The sequence below is a fragment of the Sceloporus occidentalis genome, unplaced genomic scaffold (assembly GCF_023333645.1).
Source record: "Sceloporus occidentalis isolate IW3139 unplaced genomic scaffold, rSceOcc1.0.p SCAF_12, whole genome shotgun sequence".
Lineage (NCBI taxonomy): Eukaryota > Metazoa > Chordata > Lepidosauria > Squamata > Phrynosomatidae > Sceloporus > Sceloporus occidentalis.
In genome coordinates this window covers 13411215-13430000 of record NW_028316992.1, presented here as the reverse complement: position 1 = coordinate 13430000, position 18786 = coordinate 13411215, and the positions used below count along the sequence as shown (strand labels likewise).

Below are 18786 nucleotides of genomic sequence, written 5' to 3'. Positions count from 1 at the left end.
CAAAATCCCACATCCATTATAAGCTGACACATCAGACCAAACGGATCAAAAATAAGGCAGCCTATCTCAAGTGCTAGGAGACATATTTTGCAAACAAGTGTACTCCCTGCCATCTCCATTTGGAAGGATAAGGTAGCAAGTGGCATATAGTGGTTTGAGCGTTGGGACTCTGGAGACCAGGGTTTGATTCCCAGATCAGCCATGAACTTCACTGTTGAACAGTGAGAGCCCCTGTGTGCATGTGTGTGCATGCATGCGCATCATGAACTGCTGCTGCATTTCCCCCCAAATAATGGAAGAGGGGCTTGACAGATTTCAGGCTTCACAGACAGACTGCTGCTGCTGCTCAACCTGAGAAAAGGCGATCATCAAACCCACGTCTCAGGACCTCACACTCGAAAAACACAACGAAAAGGGGAATGCCACTGAAAATGTGCCATCTTAAAGCTAACTAAGCTTGGAAAGTATTCCACAGGAATGGACAGAAACAAGACCTGCTGGGAGCTATTCTGAGGCAAGATGACCAGATGTCCTAACTGCAAAGGAGGACCAGGCACCGTAAAATGGAAAACATTCAAGAAAAATGGAGAACATTCCCAAATAAAAGCTAAAAACGCTCGTAGAAATATAAATGCATGCTTCTTAGGCATGCGCAGAGTGGAGGACATTTTGGAATTCCCCAAAAGCTTCAAACGGAGAGTTTGCAAGAATCTTGGGCAGGTAAAGGAAAGAGAGAGCGAGAGAGAGAGATCACACATTCCCTCTGGAGAAAGAGCATATAATGCTCATATCATGGACTGACCAATCCAGATTAAAGAGGAAAATCAAATGAGAGCTTGTAAACCTGAGACAGGGAAATGCAAAAGTGAACCAGTTACTTATGACTGAAAGGAAATGGGAAGAAAGGAATAGACAGGGACAGAAACAGGGACTTCTTCGCGTTGATTTTGCATTGGCTGCACATGACCCTTTGATGAGGAGAGTATTGGTGAGAACAGTGGAGATGGAGGAGCTGTCCTGGAAAAGGAAAACCTCTGGTCACTCTGTCCTGAGGATCAGCAGTAGATGGGAAACCATTTCCAACCCTCATGTCTTATACAACAGCAACAACAAGAAGCTCCCCCCCGCCAAAAACCCCAGGCTACTGAAATCAAGGAAGCTTGGAGTAAAACAGGGCTAGATTTGTTCATAAAAACTCTTTGGTGGCCTGGTACTGAAAACAAATTCCTGAGCTGAACACGTCCTTAAAGGCAGTGGCTACATCTGACTTCTTAAATCGCTTTGCTTTTCACTTGGCTTTGCTGAGTGGACCTTGCGGTGTTGTAGCAGAAAGACAAACAGCTCTTGTAAGCCTGAAGTCTGCTCACACCTGGCCTACACTGGGAAGCATAGGAACCTTCCCAGCAGATTTCAGCCCCAGTGTATATACCTCTGTTTAGAAACGGCAGCATCACATGTTGTAGGGATAGGGAACCAATTCACTCAGGGGCGCTGGCCTGCTAGTTACTCTCTTTTTGCAGCACTTGGATACCATTTTAACTCACTGCATCGCCCCAAGGAATCCCGGGATTCTGAAAGTCCGCTTCCACATCTCATCAGACCAGACAGTTCTGGCATAAACATTCCAGTGAACATCAGATTTGGGGTAAATCCACCACCTTCTAGACATCGGCTGCATGCTCAATTGGGAATTTTGCGAGTAGAAACGAAGCATGCCATTACGATCTTCAAGATGTGCAAGCATTTCTGCATCATGTTCACCATTTTCAAATATAGACATGACTATTTCGCGTTGCTCCATCAAGTTATGCATAAGCAAGCTAATTAGAGAAAACAAATTATGAAACTCGCCTAGAGGATCCATGGCTGTATGAAGGAGGAGAACTGCGGAGCGAAGGGGGAGGACTTGTAAGGCTCAAGAGCATGACGTAAAAACCAAAGCGCAGACTGATTGGTCCTTTCAAAAAACAGGCGTAAAACAGAAGGGGAAATGGTAACGGACGGACAAATGGGAACGACTGTAGGACTTACATCGAGTTATATTACTCCGGTTTATAACTACGTCACTACTACGTCATTTGATTGACAACCACGAAACCGGTTTAAATCCTACATTATACACCGATTTATGTCTTAAATGGGGACGATCAGCAACATTAAAACCGGTTTATAGGGATGAATGGGAACGAAAAATACCCCGATTCAGAAAGCGGGGTAAATAGCGTGGTATTTTGCATCAGATTTAATACAATCGGTGTATTATATAGCGATTTAAAAGTTAAGTGGGAACACCCCCAAAGAGCTCCAGCACCTCATACAGCTATGAATCCCAGGATTCTTTATGATGCAGCCACAGCAGTTGAAGCAATATTGAAGTGCTATAACTTGGACACAGAAAGAGAAGGGGTGAAAATAGGAGGAAGGACTATCAATAATCTAAGATTGGCAGACAACACCATACTGGTAGTAGAAAACATCACAGAACTGGAATGGCTACTAAGGAAGATCAAGGAAGAAAGTGCAAAGGGAGGCTCACTGCTCAACATAAAGAAAACAAAAAGAATGACCACAGAAGATCTACACAAATGCAACCTAAAACACGAGGATATCAGTAAACGAGTTCCCATATCTTGGAATAAACATTGATCGGAATAGGGACTTCAGGGCAGCTATGAAAGAACCAGAAGAGTTCCCAAAGAGTAAAGATATACAACTGAGCACAAAAGTTAGAATCACTCAAGCCATTGTATTCCCTCTTGCCATGTATGGATGCGAGAGCTGGACAGTGAAGAAAGCAGATGGGAAGAGAATCAATTCGTTGGAGATGTGATGCAGGAGAAGAGTGCTGAGGATCCCATAGACAGCCAAAAAGACACACAAATGGCCCTAGTACAGATCGAGCCAGAAAGCCAAGATGATAAAGTCGAGGCTATTGTACTTTAGCCACATCATGAGAAGGAATGCCTCACTGGAAAAGACAATATTGCTAGGAAAGGTGGAGGGAAGGAGAAAGAGGAAGGCTACCTGTGAGATGGATGAACTCTATTAAGGAGGCCATGGGTATAAATTTATAGGACCTAAGTAGTAGGGGAGGCTAGAGAGTCTGGACATGTCTCATCCACAGGGTCACCATGAGTTGAGAGTGATTCGAAGGTGGTTAACAATAACCACAAATAACTATGTAGTACACGAGAGATCAAAGACAAAGCCACACCAGTTGCTTTCATCTTATCTGGGCAAATGTAAGGTGAGGACATTCATTGGTGACCTGAGCCAGAGCATAAGGAGTGGTCTTTCACTGGTTGGTAGAAGCACAAAAGGAAGAAGAGGAGGTTCTCCCTGGAAGGCTGGCTCAGAAGAAATATGGTGGAACTGGGGTGGGGGAGATATTAAGTCAGGCTAGAATACCCTGGTGGCCCCGGAAAATTGTTGGGGAAGTGTCTCAGGATCCCATGGTAACATACACTCATTCTTAATGGCACCGACAAGACTTGATAACCATATTGCTGAGTTGTTGCACTTTGGGCAAGCGATCTACATAGTAGAGGATGGTCAAGGGCTCCAACCCATGAAGGACGCAGCAAGGAGCGGCCGAGGCTTCTGGATTCAGCTTGTTGTACAAAGGAAGCACCTGGGAGAAAAGGTTGAAGAAAGAAACAGTGGAGAAGATCAATTGACCACTCCTCTCACTTGTTGAAACACTTGGTTTCTTTAAAATGATTCTGCTGGGTTCCCTGTGTCTGGCTCTTATGCCTTAAGCACTTATGGGACCCCCTTAAACATTTATGGGATCCCACCTCTCTATTTCCAGGGCCAAGCCTACCATTAGGTTAGGGCTGGGCATAATTTTAATTTTACTAGTTGTTTATGTCACAACTATTAAAATGTCATTCAGTGATATATTCAGTGAATTATGATTTATGGGTAACCTTTGTAATGCATCTGAGGAAGCAGACTGAAGCCTATGAAAGCTCATGCTGCCAATTTCTTTCTTTCAATTAGTCTCCAAGGTACTACAAGGTCTCTCCACATACTGATTCTACAGACTAAGACGGCTATATCTATGCATTAGTACAAAAAAGATTACTAAGGATTCTGTATGGTATGGTATAAGAGAAGGTCAATGCAGGGGTGACACCATGAGTTACTGCACCAGGAGATACTAACCCTAGTGACACTACGAAGGGGAGAAACCATCTAAGGTGTCCCCTTCAGACATTCCTCCCTCCTTAGAAAAAGATGGAGCATCTGAAGCATGATGCACTTCATGGCCACTGGAGGGCATGTGAGGATCGCAGAGCTCTTCTTACTGACTTTGCATCCCCCCATACCTTTCCAAATGGGCTCGTCTACTACCTTGGCCAGATAACAGACTTGCCGCCATTTCACCCACTCCAACACCCCGAGTTCCACAGTCTTCCTGGCTATGAGGGAAAACCAATTACATACTCTCAGGGGAACTCTTAACCATTGATAACCATTGTGAAGTCAAAGGCTTTCAGGGTCAGCATCCATAGGTTTTTTTTTGGTGGGTTTTTCAGGCTATGTGGCCATGTTTGTTCCTGTTTCGCCAGCATATGTGGCTGGCGTCTTCTCTGAAGATGCTAGCCACAGATGCTGGTGAAATGTCAGGAGTAAACTCTTCTGGAACATGGCCACATAGCCCGAAAACCCACAAAAACTATTGTTAACCATTGAAAACTAGGGATGGGAGCAGAGAAGGAGGGGGAATGTCCAATGGACTTACCCACGCAGCTGAAACCATGCCTGACAACTCTCTAGTATGATCAAATCCAGTGGCATCCTTACCCCTGGCGTCACCTGGTGTGTGTAGTGGGGCTGCTGGGGCATGCTGGGCCCTTTGCTTTACTGCAGCAGTGGATATCTCCTCATGAGGAGGCCTTTGTCACTGCCACAGCCTCAGAGGAGCACAGCAAGAGGAATCCCAACCAGGTGTCAACCCTCTTCTGGGGTGTCTCCCAGTGTGGATGCACCTCCTGCACCTTCAATGATGCCACTGATCAGATCCACCAACACCACACTCTCAAGCCACCTCTGCAGCACAAAAGGGAGCCATCTTTCTGACTGACTCAAAGATGCTTGTGCAATCTACCAACTCCTCATCACAGGTGAACTTGGCAATGTAATCCATATCTATTAAGCTGAGGCTGACCATACCACTGACTGAGTGTACCACATTAGGGTGGTACTGGCAATACAAATCAAGGTCTCTTGACCCACAAACCAGGGAAATTTTTCTCAGAAACCGATCCCGCAGGCTAAAGGCGCTGGAGCACAAAAAGCCCTCTCCTGATTCAACCTGAGGCAGGATGGAAGGTGAGACTGGCTCTCCTTCTTAGGTAGGTAAGGATAACTTAGGGCCTGAACAGACAGGCCAGAATAAAGCTGCTTCAGGTCACTTTGGAGGTATGCTGTTTAAATGACACATGCATCTTAAGAGGCCAGAAGCTGCGCTCTAGTCCTTAGGACTGGAGCATGACTGGCGCAGCTTCCGGCCTCTTAGGATGCCTGCAGCATTCCCCAGCATTCCCTTTCCGATTCCCCATCCCCTGACCCCAGCTCCCCAGCTACTCTCACAAGGCATGGAGTAACTGTTATGTAGGGGAGCTGCAGTGAGTCTATGCTAGGTCCAGGGGCTTTGGTTGGTGCAGAAGGAGGAAGGGGATGCCCACCTCTGCATCGGCCCAAAGGAGACATTCGTCACCTGCGTATGTCACCAGCAGGATGCTGATCTCAGTTTGAGTTCTGCAGGGTTTCTAGGCAAGCCAAGCCTAACCCTGGTCTCTTTTCTTAGGAACTTCATCTTGGACCCCTTGTACACGGCTTTGGCGCCTCTTTTGCTGGACGTGACCAAAGTGCAGGGTCACCAGGATCCCACTATCCACCTGATGGCCGACACAAAGGCCAAGCCGAAGGAGTTGGGCTCCAACAGAAAGAGGATGCTGAGGTACGACAACTCTTTGGTAAGTTGCCATCCTGATTGTTAGTTTCATCTGTGTCTGGACTGGCTCATGAAAGCAAGCAGAGAACATACTGTCCCAGTTTGGCAAAGTGTCCTGGTTAATTCTCTGTCACCTCATTTTTTCAGGGGCTTTGAAAATGTCCTGTTTCACTCCTCCTCCCACTTTCTCCCTTCTCCTCAGGTCAGTTCAGTTGCTGCAAAATGTGTTCCAAGTTCAAAGGAGTGTGCATCCCATCAACTCAAAAGAGGGGAGAGGGGAGGAGAGAAGGGTGCAGGGTCTTGCCCTTGCCACGAGTCGGAGGAAAAAGCAAACTTCTGTACCCTTCCTCGCTTGTGTGATCTTCATCATTAACAGCTTTGGCCATCTTGATCCCCTTCTGGTGTTTCTTGTCCACATGTGTCTTTCTTTCGCAATCTGTGAAATGCTGGGGGATATGGAAGAATATCTCTGGACCTAAATTGAGGGTGGCCCCAGTGGCCCTCAAGCCCAGAGTACTCCCCAGAACTGTTTTTAAAAATGAAATTTGCCCCTGAAATTAGGTAAGATATGGCTAAATGTACTATAATTCATTGGTGAGTAAATGTACTATACATGTTGGGATAGTCAGTATCTTAATCAACCAATAATATTCCAGAAATGGCCTAAATTATATTGTTTATCATATTATATATGATATTGAAAGGATTCGAGACAAACTGGATCTCAAAGGCTGTAGCTTTTTGCTTGCTTGCAGAATGTAAAGTTTATTTCCTGGACTGAATTCTGAAGTGTTGAAATAATATTTGCAATGCACCATGTGCTTTCCTCCCCTTTTGCTTAGTCACTCCCTGAATAAGGGCTATTTCCTATTGCAGGTGACCTTTGCGGATGTGGCGGTATATTTCACTGAAGAGGAATGGAAACTGTCAACAAAGAAGCAGAAACCTATGTACAGTTATGTGATGATGGAGAATTATGAGAATGTGGCCTCTGTGGGTAAGGAACCTGAATCCATTGCCCTTCCTGTGAAGACTGAGGGTCCTTTCATAATTCACTGTCAGAGAGATATGATTCCACTTTAGAATTATAGGATCAAAGAGTTGAAATAGACCACAAGGACCATCCGGTTCAATCCTCTGCCATGCGGGAATAGACATTCAAAGCACCCCCCAAGAGATGACCATCCAGCCTCTGTTTAAAGACCTCCAAAGAGACTCCACCAAACTCTGAGGGAGTATATTCCACTGTTGAAGAGCTCATACTCTCAAGAAGTTCCTCCTAAAGTTTAAGTGGAATCTCTTGTCCCTGTGGCTTGCATCCATTGTTCCATGTCCTTTTCTCTGGAGTAGCAGAAAGCAAGCCTGCTCCATCCAGAATATAACATCTCTTCAAATATTTGAACAGGGCTGTCATACCCACTCTTAACTTTCTCTTCTCCAAGCTAAACATACCCAGCTCCCTCATTCCTCAGAGAGCATGGTTTCCAGACCGTTCACCATTTTAGTTTCTCTTCTCTGGACATGCTCCAGCTTCTCAACATCTGTTTAAATTGTGGTGTCCAGGACTGGACACAGGATTATTGCAAGAGAGCCCTGACCAAAGCAGAATAGCGGCACTATTACCTCCCTTGATCTTGACACTATACTCCTATTCATTCAGCCTAGGATCACATTGGCCTTTTTAGCTGCTGCATCACACTGTTGACACATGTTCAACTTGTGCTATACAGTTGGCCCTCTCCTTACGTGGGGGATCCGTTCTGGATCCCTCCGCGTAAGGTGAATTCCGCCTATGCTCAAGCCCCATTGGAAAGCTCAAGTCCGTGTAAAGCGTGCCTGTGTATGACGCGGGCGTGCTGTACTACCATTCCTAGTTCCCTTTCACACGTAATTTAATTGTCATAACAACTTCCTGTGGAATCTTGGAGTTTCTAGTTTTAGTGAGGCACGATTGTTCTCAGCTTTGTAAGGATTCTAAATATCCAATCCTAAACTGCCAATTCTGGAATTTTGTGGGAAGGAGCCATGGAGATTAATGCTTTTCCCCCAAAAGGGTCCTCAGCCCATTCCTGAGCAAGTTTCCTGGCTTTTGTGGCCCCTCTTCCAGCTGTTTGATGCTCTGGAGAGGCTTTGTGGGGGAAAGGCCTCCCTTGGCCCTGCAATGGATCAGAGAGGACCCAACAGTGGCAAAATGGCCCCCACTTCCCCTCTGAGATCCCCTGGGGTCCCAATCCCAAACAGTAATCCATTCCAGTCTTGGAGATGTCTTAAAACTGTTTTAAGGCTCATCCCTAGCACTTGACCCTCACCAAAATTGGAATCCAGGTCCCAGACCCTTGTTCTGCCTTTCCTAATGCATTATTCGTGTACTGATTGTCCTGCCTTTCTCAAAAAATGAGCCTCAAAGTGTCCCTTTTGTGCATCACACTCTGTGGGTTTGTGTCTGTGATAGAGAGAGAGAGCCAATGTGAAAAACAGAAAGGCAGGGAAGAGATGTTGAATGTGAAATGGTGAAGCAGTGCAGATGGGGAAGAGGGAAGGTTGGAGAGTGGAGGGGAAAAGGGAAGGGGATCAAGCCTCTGGGAGCCAGGAGGGGAAGGCAGGAGCAAAGGCAGGATCATCTAGCTCTGTGCGGAGAGGAAGGGACCTCTGGGAAGGGCCAGGAGAGGGGCCTTGGGGATTGGGAGGCAGCCACTAACCTGACAGATTTTAAGAACTGGTTTGAGTGAACTTCTGAGAACCAGCTGAAATCCTTGTTTTCAGACATATTTAGGGGTTCCATTCAGCAATTATAATATCTATGAAGGGAGGAAAGGGGACACAAACCCTGCTTTTGTCTACTGTTTCTTTTCTTACCTGAGCTTGCTTACCTCCATTCAAGTGGTCCTTTGTTACGCAAAATGCTGGAGTCTGGGGAGGACATCCGCAAGTGCTATGCTTTTAGGGGGATTTGGTACTTAGCTCAATAGAACGAAATAGTTTTACTGGGGCAATAGTGACCTCTGGATCCAGCCAAGCTTTAGAAATTCCTGAATCAAACAGAATTTCATAGGCATTTGAAATAGGGTTTTGTGTTTTATTTAGGTGGAAAGCAAAACACACAGACACATACATATAAGTGTTCATGCACACACGCAAGAACTTTGTAACAAAGGTGGGAGTGGTGAATAGATGTAAGTCTTTGATAATGGTGATACGTTACCTATCCAGATCTTTATTCCAATTGTTGAGGATCTGGAACGGAGAGAGGTCAGTAGTTCCTGCGACAATTGGGGTTGGTGAGTGCATTGAGGTGCTTAGCCATGAAAACAGTGTCTGTCTGTAACTGGACTGGCATCGAAGAATAGCAAGTCGGGGCTGATATTTATACTGAAATTGGTGCTTGGGGTCAGAAACTGAGGGTTCAGAAAGGTTTATATCACTTTATATATTATATATGTCCTGTGTATAGAAAGAATGGGGTGAAACTGAATTGAATGCAGTGGGTGTTTCATGCAAATACCTCAGTCAAAAGGGATTAGCACACCGCTTCTCAGGTCCTTGTTGGCTCTGAATTTCTATCCTGTTCACAAGCCAATGTACACTACAATCTGAGGGTGACGCTCCCAGATGCAGCTCAAAAATATCATAGCAGAGTACGGATGCAAATATCCAGATATAGGTATTGGCAAAACACTGATCACTTTCCACACTTAAAAATAAGTCACGGACACAGGAGATTTCATTCGGTTCTTTAACTTGACTTACAAAATAATACAAATAAATGAATGAATAATTTATTATGGCTCATGGCCAGATGTAAAAACAATCAAACAAAATAAATACAAGTATTAGAAAGCATCACAATACTAAATTGTATTCTAGCAATAAGGGTAAACATCCATTCATAAAATGAAATCCTAAACCTGACAGGTAAAAATTGCCCTAAATAACTTTGAGAAATATAGACTTAAAATAGGAGCTTTGGCACGGTTGCTTAGAAAGTTGTATCCTAATTGAGTATCTCCCACGCTGAGTTATATAACATTTCGGGCGGAATACAAGCTAGACATGGCGTGTTTATAGTGGCAACCACTCATCCAGACTTCTAAAAGGATTTATATAAAAGAGAACAGTTAATTAAATATAATGCAGAAAACACCATATAAAATCATATTAATTTCAAAAAGGAAATTTCTGCGATGAATAATCACAGCTGCACAATATCTGGCAACTTTACCAGTTACCTGCTCCTAATAATACAATTATTTGCAAGCTCTCCTCTCCGACTTACATCAACTTCACCATCCCTTGTACACACAACTCCAATCCAATCCACACCAATCCGCATGTGCGCTGTATACTTTATTGGTTGTGAGTCATCTGGTGCCACACAGCATGAAGCATCCTCTGCAGTTAGCTTGCATCATGCCTTGGGCTCTGACTCAGGACTCTATGGCAGTCTCACAGGATATGATGCCACCTGTCAATCAACGTATTTCCACACATGTTTAATAGAATATTTTTTCAACAGTCTTTTGTCTGACTATCTGCTTCCAGTGATTCCCTTATGGCAGCCCCTCTTCAATCTCTTCTTTGCTAGCTCCTATGAGTAAGGTTACAATTGTTCCATGGATTTAGGGTATCTGCAACAGGCTCATGCTCAGGTCACTCACACCAGCTTTATTAATTTAATCTCAAATTGAGAATGGTGAACGGGGGCTGGATCTTGGGGTAACGCTCTCCTCTCTTAACTTTGATATTTAGTCGTTGTCCTTCTTTACAGAAGAACATTTCAGTCATGAGAGAAACCACACTGGAGAGAAGCCATACAAATGCCAGCATTGTGGGAAATGTTTTTCTTTGAAGTCAAAAATAGTGAGACATCAGAGACTCCACACAGGTGAGAAGCCATACAAATGCCAGCATTGTGGGAAACATTTTTCTACGAAGTCAGACCTAGTGACACATCAGAGAGTCCACACAGGAGAGAAGCCATACAAATGCCAGCATTGTGGGAAATGTTTTTTTTCAAAGGCACACCTAGTGACACATCAGAGAGTCCACACAGGAGAGAAGCCATTCAAATGCCAGCATTGTGGGAAATGTTTTTCTTTTAAGTCAAACCTAGTGAGACATCAGAGAGTCCACACAGGAGAGAAGCCACACAAATGCCAGCATTGTGGGAAATGTTTTTCTACGAAGTCAGAGTTAGTGACACATCAGAGAGTCCACACAGGAGAGAAGCCATACAAATGTCAGCAGTGTGGGAAAGGTTTTTCTCAGAGGTCAAGCCTAGTGACACATCAGAGAATGCACACTGGAGAGAAGCCATACAAATGCCAGCATTGTGGGAAAGGTTTTTCTCGGAATTCATATGTAGTGACACATCAGAGATCCCACACTGGAGAGAAGCCATACAAATGCCAGCATTGTGGGAAATGTTTTTCTCGGAAGTTAAACCTAGTGAAACATCAGAGTGTCCACACAGGAAAGAAGCCATACAAATGTCACCATTGTGAGAAACATTTTTCTACGAAGTCAGACCTAGTGACGCATCAGAGCATCCACACAGGAGAGAAGCCATACAAATGCCAGCATTGTGGGAAAGGTTTTTCTCAGAGGTCAAGCCTAGTGAGACATCAGAGTGTCCACACTGGAGAGAAGCCATACAAATGCCACCATTGTGGGAAATGTTTTTCTATAAAATCAGGCCTAGTGAGACATCAGAGTGTCCACACAGGAGAGAAGCCATACAAATGCCAGCATTGTGGGAAAGGTTTTTCTCTGAGGTCAAGCCTAGTGACACATCAGAGATCCCACACTGGAGAGAAGCCATACAAATCCCAGAAATGAACTAACATTATTTTTGTCAATAAGGAATAAAAAAAATATATTTTCAATCCAATGCTGCCAAGAAAAGGCCCTTGTAATTTTGTTTGTAAGGTTTTTCTGTCCAATATGTCTGTTTGTATTTTAAAGTTGTATTTTGTTAAGTTTAGGTTTTAATTGCTAATAGTATAGATAATTGGTTAGGGTTGTAAATTTGGCTGGGGATTGTGGGTCATGGTGTAAGTTAGCTAGATGGGGGTGCTGGGATTTGTTGCAGCTGGCTAGAATAGTTATGGAAATGATAGCTTTTGCAATGTGAGGGATGTTGGCTGAAGAAAGTTGGAGGCTGGTGTTAACAGAAAGGGGGCTAGTTTCTGGGAATGGCAAAGGGGGCCTTGTTGCCTGTGGGGCATAGACTGTGGGAATTGGAGATGGGGGCTAGGTTTGGGAGAGGGTGATGTTTTAGGTTTTGGGGTTTTAATGAATTGTTTGGATTATAGTGGGCAGTTCTAACTTAAACACTGAATTTCTATTTGTTCGCAATAAAGTTCTTTGCTGTTTCAACACATTGGACTCTTTGGTGCACAGAAGTTTTGTATTTGCCCAAAACTCACACTTACTTCTCTGCTCAGTCCTGAGCTCCATTCCCAGCCATAAGAACATCAGAGGCAAACACACATACATGTGTGTGTGTGTATAAATATAACTCTGTGTGTGTGTGTATACATACAGTATACACAGAGAGACTTTATTTCCAATGCAGATCCTTCCTTTCCTGTGTTTCCTGGGCTCCATGGTGGCCTTTTCGAAGTCTCCTCAAAAGAAGGCGGGAAGGGGAGGTCGCTGAACCCCCAGCACACCCCTTCCCTTTCCTCAAAGGCTGCCAGTGGAATAAGCAGCAGCAGTAAGGCTCTGGTGATCCCTGCACATGCTCAGGAGGGTGCCTTTGGGGGCATGTGACATGCGCAGTCTCAGCCGCAGAAGCCTTTGCTGCCCTCACAGTCTGTTCTGAAGAGAGAGGGAAGTGGGGAGAGCCCTCGTTAATTTGGAGGAATGGCTGGAAGGTCTTCTGGGGGGCTCTTGGGGGAGTATAAGAAGGAAGGAAGCTCCTCTTCTCCCCCCCAAGAAAGGCAGGGGGAGTGCCAGGCCTCCTCTTCCTCTTTCCTTCCCTGCCCCCTCCTGGGGGATTCCTTGGGGCCCAGGTACTAGGGGGGTTATTATGAGAAAAGAAGGCGGGGGGACCCTTGGACAGAGGCATGGCCATGGAGGGGAGGGGGATCCTAAGGTAAAAAGGGCTTTGAGGAGCCCCCTCCCTCCTGTAAAGTGGGGCAGAGGAGAGACCCTCCCTTCTGATGCCTCATTTGGGGAAGAGTTTTGTGCCAAATAAAGAGCATTACACAGCATAGGCTTCAATAGCATTGGAAACAACATTTTAAGGGGGGTGGGAGTTTTCTCTGGGGGAGGGGGCTGTGTGGGGGGGGGGGCAGAGAAGAGCCCAGATCTAGGACAAAGCCAAGATGACAGAGATGGAGGGATCCCAAAGCCCCTTCTGGGGAGACTGACACCCCCTGGCAATCTGGGAACTAGCCTTAAAGGCCTACAGGATCCGGATTAGGCACCCCCCCCCCCCATATACATATCTTTCCCTTCACAACAACCCTGCAGAGGAGGACCAGCAGATAGACCCACAGCCCCAGAAAGAATGCCCTCCCGATTCTGGGAACATGCTGAAAGGGCCTTGGACCCCCTTGAAGGGATGTACGTTAAAAGAGGAGAAGGAAGGAATAAAGGAGTGAAGGTGTCACTTAGGACTCACCTGAGATATATCATAGATGCATCTCTTAGGGAGGGCTATTTTCCATCTTGCTTAAAAGAAGTCGTGTTACAGCTGTTTATGGAAAAGCCCTCCCTCGATCCCTTGGACATGAACAATTACAGACCGGTCTCCCATCTTCCATTTCTAAGCAACATGACTGAGAAAACAATTGCTTTTCATCTCCAAGCGGTCTTGGATGAAACAGATTATCTGGACCCATTTCAAACTGGCTTCAGGATGGGATACGGAGTCAAAACTGTTATGGTCGCCTTAGTAAATGATCTTTGCTTGAGCATTGACAGTGAAGTGTGACCCTGTTGATGCTTTTGGATCTCTCGGTGGCTTTCGATACCATCGACCATGGTATCCTTATGGAAAGCCTGAGGGAACTGGGGATGAGGGCAATGCGTTGCAGTGGTTCCAGTCCTCTCTCTCAAGCAGATTCCAGATAATGATGCTTGGGGACAGATGTTCCTCTAAAAGGGAGCTTAAATTTAGCATCCCTCAGGGTGCAATCCTGTCCCAAATGCTATTCAACATCTACATGAAACCGCCTGGAGAGATCATCCGGAGGCATGGAGTGGGGTGTTATCAGTACGCTGATGATGCCCAATGATATCTCTCCATGCCCCAGACCTTAGCATCAACTAAGGAAGGCATCTCCCCTCTGAATGAATGTCTTGAGGCAGTAATGGACAAGATGAGTAAAAACAAATTGAAAGTGAAGCCAGATAAGACAGAAGTACTTGTTGTTGGAGCCCCTAACCTAGGTATGGAGGTTTGTCAACTGGTCCTGGATGGGGTCATGATTCTCCTAAAGGACTATGATCATAGTTTGGAAGTGCTCCTGGATCCTTTGCTCCAGATGTCAGCTCAGATAGATGTGACGGCAAAGAGTGCATGTTAACAGCTTCGGTTTTTCAAAGTCGTGGTTTCTTCCAACCTTCACTTCTATTCCTTTCTTTTACTATGATATGCCAGCTGTGCCCTTTCCTCAAACCTGAAGACCTAAACACTCTGGTGCACTTGCTGGTAAGCTCACGTCTTGACTTCTGCAATGTGGTCTACAAAGGGCTTCCCTTGCACCAAGTCTGGAAACTTCAACTGATCCAAAATATGGCAGCCAGAGTGGTCACTGGAATATCTAGAGGTGACCATATTAAACCTATACTAAAGTCTCTTCACTGGCTGCTCATTCATTTCCAGGAGCAGTACAAGGTGTTGGTTATAACCTTCAAAGCCCTTCATGGCTTGGGCCCACCTTACTTACGGGATCACCTTCTCCCATACAATCCACCCCAAACATTAAGCACCTCTGGTAAAATCTTACTGCAGCCAGCAAAAACTAGGCTAGCTGCAGTTAGCCAGAGGACCTTCTCTTCTGCTTGCTATAGGGAAAGGTTCACTTGTGGGGAGATTGTATACAATCCGCTTAAAACATGGTGTGGAATCTGAGGTGGTTCAAGAAAACATGGTTCAATGGCCAAGAAATCTAGGACACAATATTGAGATGGAACAATGGGAGTTAACTTGGAAAAGGAGGATAAAATACACCGCTTCCCAAGCCCTAAGGGAAAACGATTGCAAAGTATTTTTTCCCATTGTATTTGCAACCTGAAAAAAATACATAAAATATCTTAGAATAGTTCAGATAGATGCCGGACGTGCGGAAATGAAAAGGACACATTTCCCCATCTCTGGTGGTTCTGTGTATATGTGAAAGAATACTGGCATAAAGTACATTGTATAATATCTAAAATGTTACAAGTGAACGTAAAATAGGAACATCGGATCTTACCTGTGAGATGTTCATTTTCAGCGATAGAGGTGGGAATATCCTATAATATGGGTTGATTCCACCTCTTGCTCTGAAATAGGCAGGAAAAACAGACTTGAAGGAGTCGATGGCACCAGAAGGAGCAACCCTCTCCATCCCTCAGTCAATATTATAGCTGAGGATAGAAAACAAACTCAGAGAGCATTCAATGCAAATCTAAGTATAATCAATAGAAACTATCAACCAGCCTTGCAGCAGAGCCAAGGGAAACAGCCTCCTCAGTTCTGGGTAGGGAGGATATTCCCACCTCCATCGCTGGAAATGAACATCTCACAGGTAAGACCCAGTGTTCCTTTTACCAGCGATGGAGGTGGAAACATCCTATAACATGGGACTTACCAAAGCTCCCCGACCAACGGGTGGGTGAACTGAGGCATGTCACTTATGTGAGAGCCACAAGATGTGTCTTCCAGAGGAAGCCTCTTTGATTCAAGCCCACCCAACAGTGGTGTGAGAATTGAGAACCTCAGGCTAATGACCCACAACCAACTTAATGTAAAACATGAAAGTTTATTGTAAGATGCATAGCAGAAGTAACCACAAGCACGTCTTTGCAGAATCTGAAGGCACAGGGAAAAGTTCCCACTTTAAAACCCCACCCAGGACTCAATCCTCACGGCAAACAGCCGCCTTACAGTTGGAGAACCGTTACCTTCTATCCCACTTTCCAAACCCCTTAGCAGGGCCCTATCCACAAGCCAAACCTCACCCTTAATATTCAACCTTATTTTCCCAACCCCCAACACTATGCAATGTTTCAACACACAGAACTATCTAGATCAATATATATATTAAACATACAACAGTGATCATATATGAGCTGAATACATGAAGTGAATATTAAGTAACTAGGTATGTCTAATATTCTACTTGATCTTAACTGGTTCTGACAAAGTGTGACCCTGCTGGTGCTCTTGGACCTCTCAGCGGCCTTCGATCCCATTCACCACAGGATCCTTCTGAAATGCCTGGGTGAGCGGGGTTTTGGGGGCAGTGCTTTGCATTGGTTCAGGTCCTACATCTTGGGCAGATTCCAGATGGTGTCGCTTGGGGACAGTTGTTTGTCCAAGAGGGATGTCAAGTTGGGCGTCCCTCAAGATGCGATTCTGTCCCCAATGCTATTCAACATTTACCTGAAGCTGCTGGCTGAGATCATCTGGAGACATGGGGTGGGATGTTATCAATATTTCTCTATGTCTCAGACTGATGCAGTGACTAAGGATGATGTTTCTCCTCTGAATGGCTGTCTTAATGCGGTAATGGACTGGAAGAGGGAAAACAAACTCAAATTGAATCCAGGTAAGACAGAGAGACCCCTAATCTGGGAATGGAGTTATGTCAGCCAGTTCTGGATGGGTTCACACTTCCCCTGAAAGACTCTGTCCTCAGTTTGGGAGTGCTCCTGGATTCATCCCTTCATCTCATGGCTCAGGTGGATGCGACGCTCAGGAGCACTTGTTATCAGCTTCGGCTGATACGCCAACTGAGACCCTTCCTGGAGCAGGGAGACCCTGTAACAGAAGCACATGCGCTGGTCACCTCTCGGCTCGACTTCTGTAACGCACTCTACACGGGGCTACCCTTGTTCCAAGTTCAGAAACTTCAATTGGTACAGAATATGGAAGCCAGATTGGTTACGGACACTTCTAGAACTGCCCACATTACACCGGTTCTTAAATCCCTCGACTGGCTGCCCGTTAGTTTCTGGGCAAGATACAAGGTGTTGCTTTTAACCTTTAAAGCCCTCCATGGCTTGGGTCCTGACTTCTTGTGGGAGCGCCTCCTCCCATACCATCCACCTTCAGACTCAGGTCCTCTGGGAAGAACTGGCTACAATTCAAGAAGACCAGACTTTCAGCGGTGACCCAGAGGTCCTTCTCATCAGCTGCTCCCAGGCTCTGGAATGACCTCCGGATGAGATCCATCCTATTTCTACCTTGGAAGCCTTTAGGAAAGCTATTAATATGGATCTCTTCCGGCAGGCCTTTCCAAACTAGAACAGATCTATTGAGTTGCTTCTCCCTGCCCCTGACCCTTACTCTTGCCAACCTTTTTACTATATTGTGTTTTGGATGTTTTAAATTTTCTTGCTGTTTAATAGCTTTTTAAGGGTCAATTAATGTTTTTATGGGCCCATTCACACTACCAAAAATATCGGTTCTCAAACCGATTCAATCACGTGAAGTTCCTACTCACCCCGAATCTCACACAAGCGAATCCGGGGCTTGCATACCCGTTCCGTGTTAAATGGCCCCTAGCGCGGTGTTTTTGAAATCGGCGCAAATACCGTTTCTTTTGGAAAACCCCGGGTCCTGGGAATGAGAACTTGGCCTCGATCACGATCGAGGCAAATTGAGGGAGGGATTTAGGTCAGAGGGTGGGCAAAGGGCAAGGCATTTCCTCCCCTCATCGGAGGGGAGGGGGAGGAGGAAAGAGCCCTGGGAAGAAGGGAGCAAGGGAAGGCATTCTTTAGGAGCCTCTTTTCCCTGCATCCCCTGCCCAAAGCCCTCTGTCGCTGGGCATTCCTTCCCTTGCAGGAGGAAAAAATTCAGGTCATGAACGGAGCTCACGTCATGCAACCCCCCTCCCTTTTCAAATTCAAACAATTATTTTTGAGCAAATATGTGCATTGAATACATTATGTTTGTATTCCAGAGGCAGATGGAGCTGGGCTTGCACTTTATATCCTTGGATCTCCTTGCCTTCTGCAGAGGGGGAAGCTACAAATGTTGCAAACAATCAATGTTACATTTTTAACAATTTTTTTTTGGAGCAAATATGCGCATGGTTTGTCTTCTTGAGCAGATACAGCAAGGGAAGCAAAGGGAAAGCTAATGTTGCTTTTAAAAGCATAAAAAAAATGCATGGCAATCCCATCCTTTGCCTGGGACAGGGGCAGATCTGACCCCAAAGCCCACAGGTTTATAAAAAGAGAGAGAGAGAGAGAGAGAGGCATCTCTCTCCCTGCTTCAGCCGCTGAAACCCCTGTGCCTGGCTCTTTAAAAAGGGAGGACACTTTCCCCGATGCCCTGCAAACGTCACCATGACGATAGCTTGATTGGCAGCAGCCACCTCGCCAGCAGACACAGAATGCATTCGATTTCTAATTTGCAGGTCAAAATGCATTCGATTTCAAATTTGTAGTGGGCACTTGCTAACGGAGCGATTCGGGAGAGGGGCAACCGGATCAACCCAGTTCCTTCCAGGTCTTTTAGACCAGTATGAATGGGGCCTATAATTGAGAGGAAGGTTGGGGTTTTGGGGGATTTAACTGCATTTCTTAAATTGTATGTTATTTTATTACTGTAATCCGCTTTGATTCCTTTGAGAAAAGCTGCAATATAAATAAATAAATAAATT

At 45.3% G+C, this 18786-nt stretch overlaps 1 protein-coding gene across 1 annotated transcript in view; it reads left to right on the top strand.

The window, feature by feature from the left end:
* Positions 1 to 12313, top strand: part of LOC149305302 (zinc finger protein 667-like) — a 15641-nt gene extending 3328 nt beyond the window's left edge. The window contains exons 2-3 of the mRNA XM_089477949.1: positions 5816 to 5984; positions 6839 to 12313. Of these exons, the coding sequence (XP_089334075.1) occupies positions 5910 to 5984; positions 6839 to 7045 (282 nt within the window). The 5' untranslated portion in view covers positions 5816 to 5909 and the 3' untranslated portion in view covers positions 7046 to 12313. The remainder of the gene's footprint in view (positions 1 to 5815; positions 5985 to 6838) is intronic.
* The last annotated feature ends 6473 nt before the right edge of the window (positions 12314 to 18786 follow it).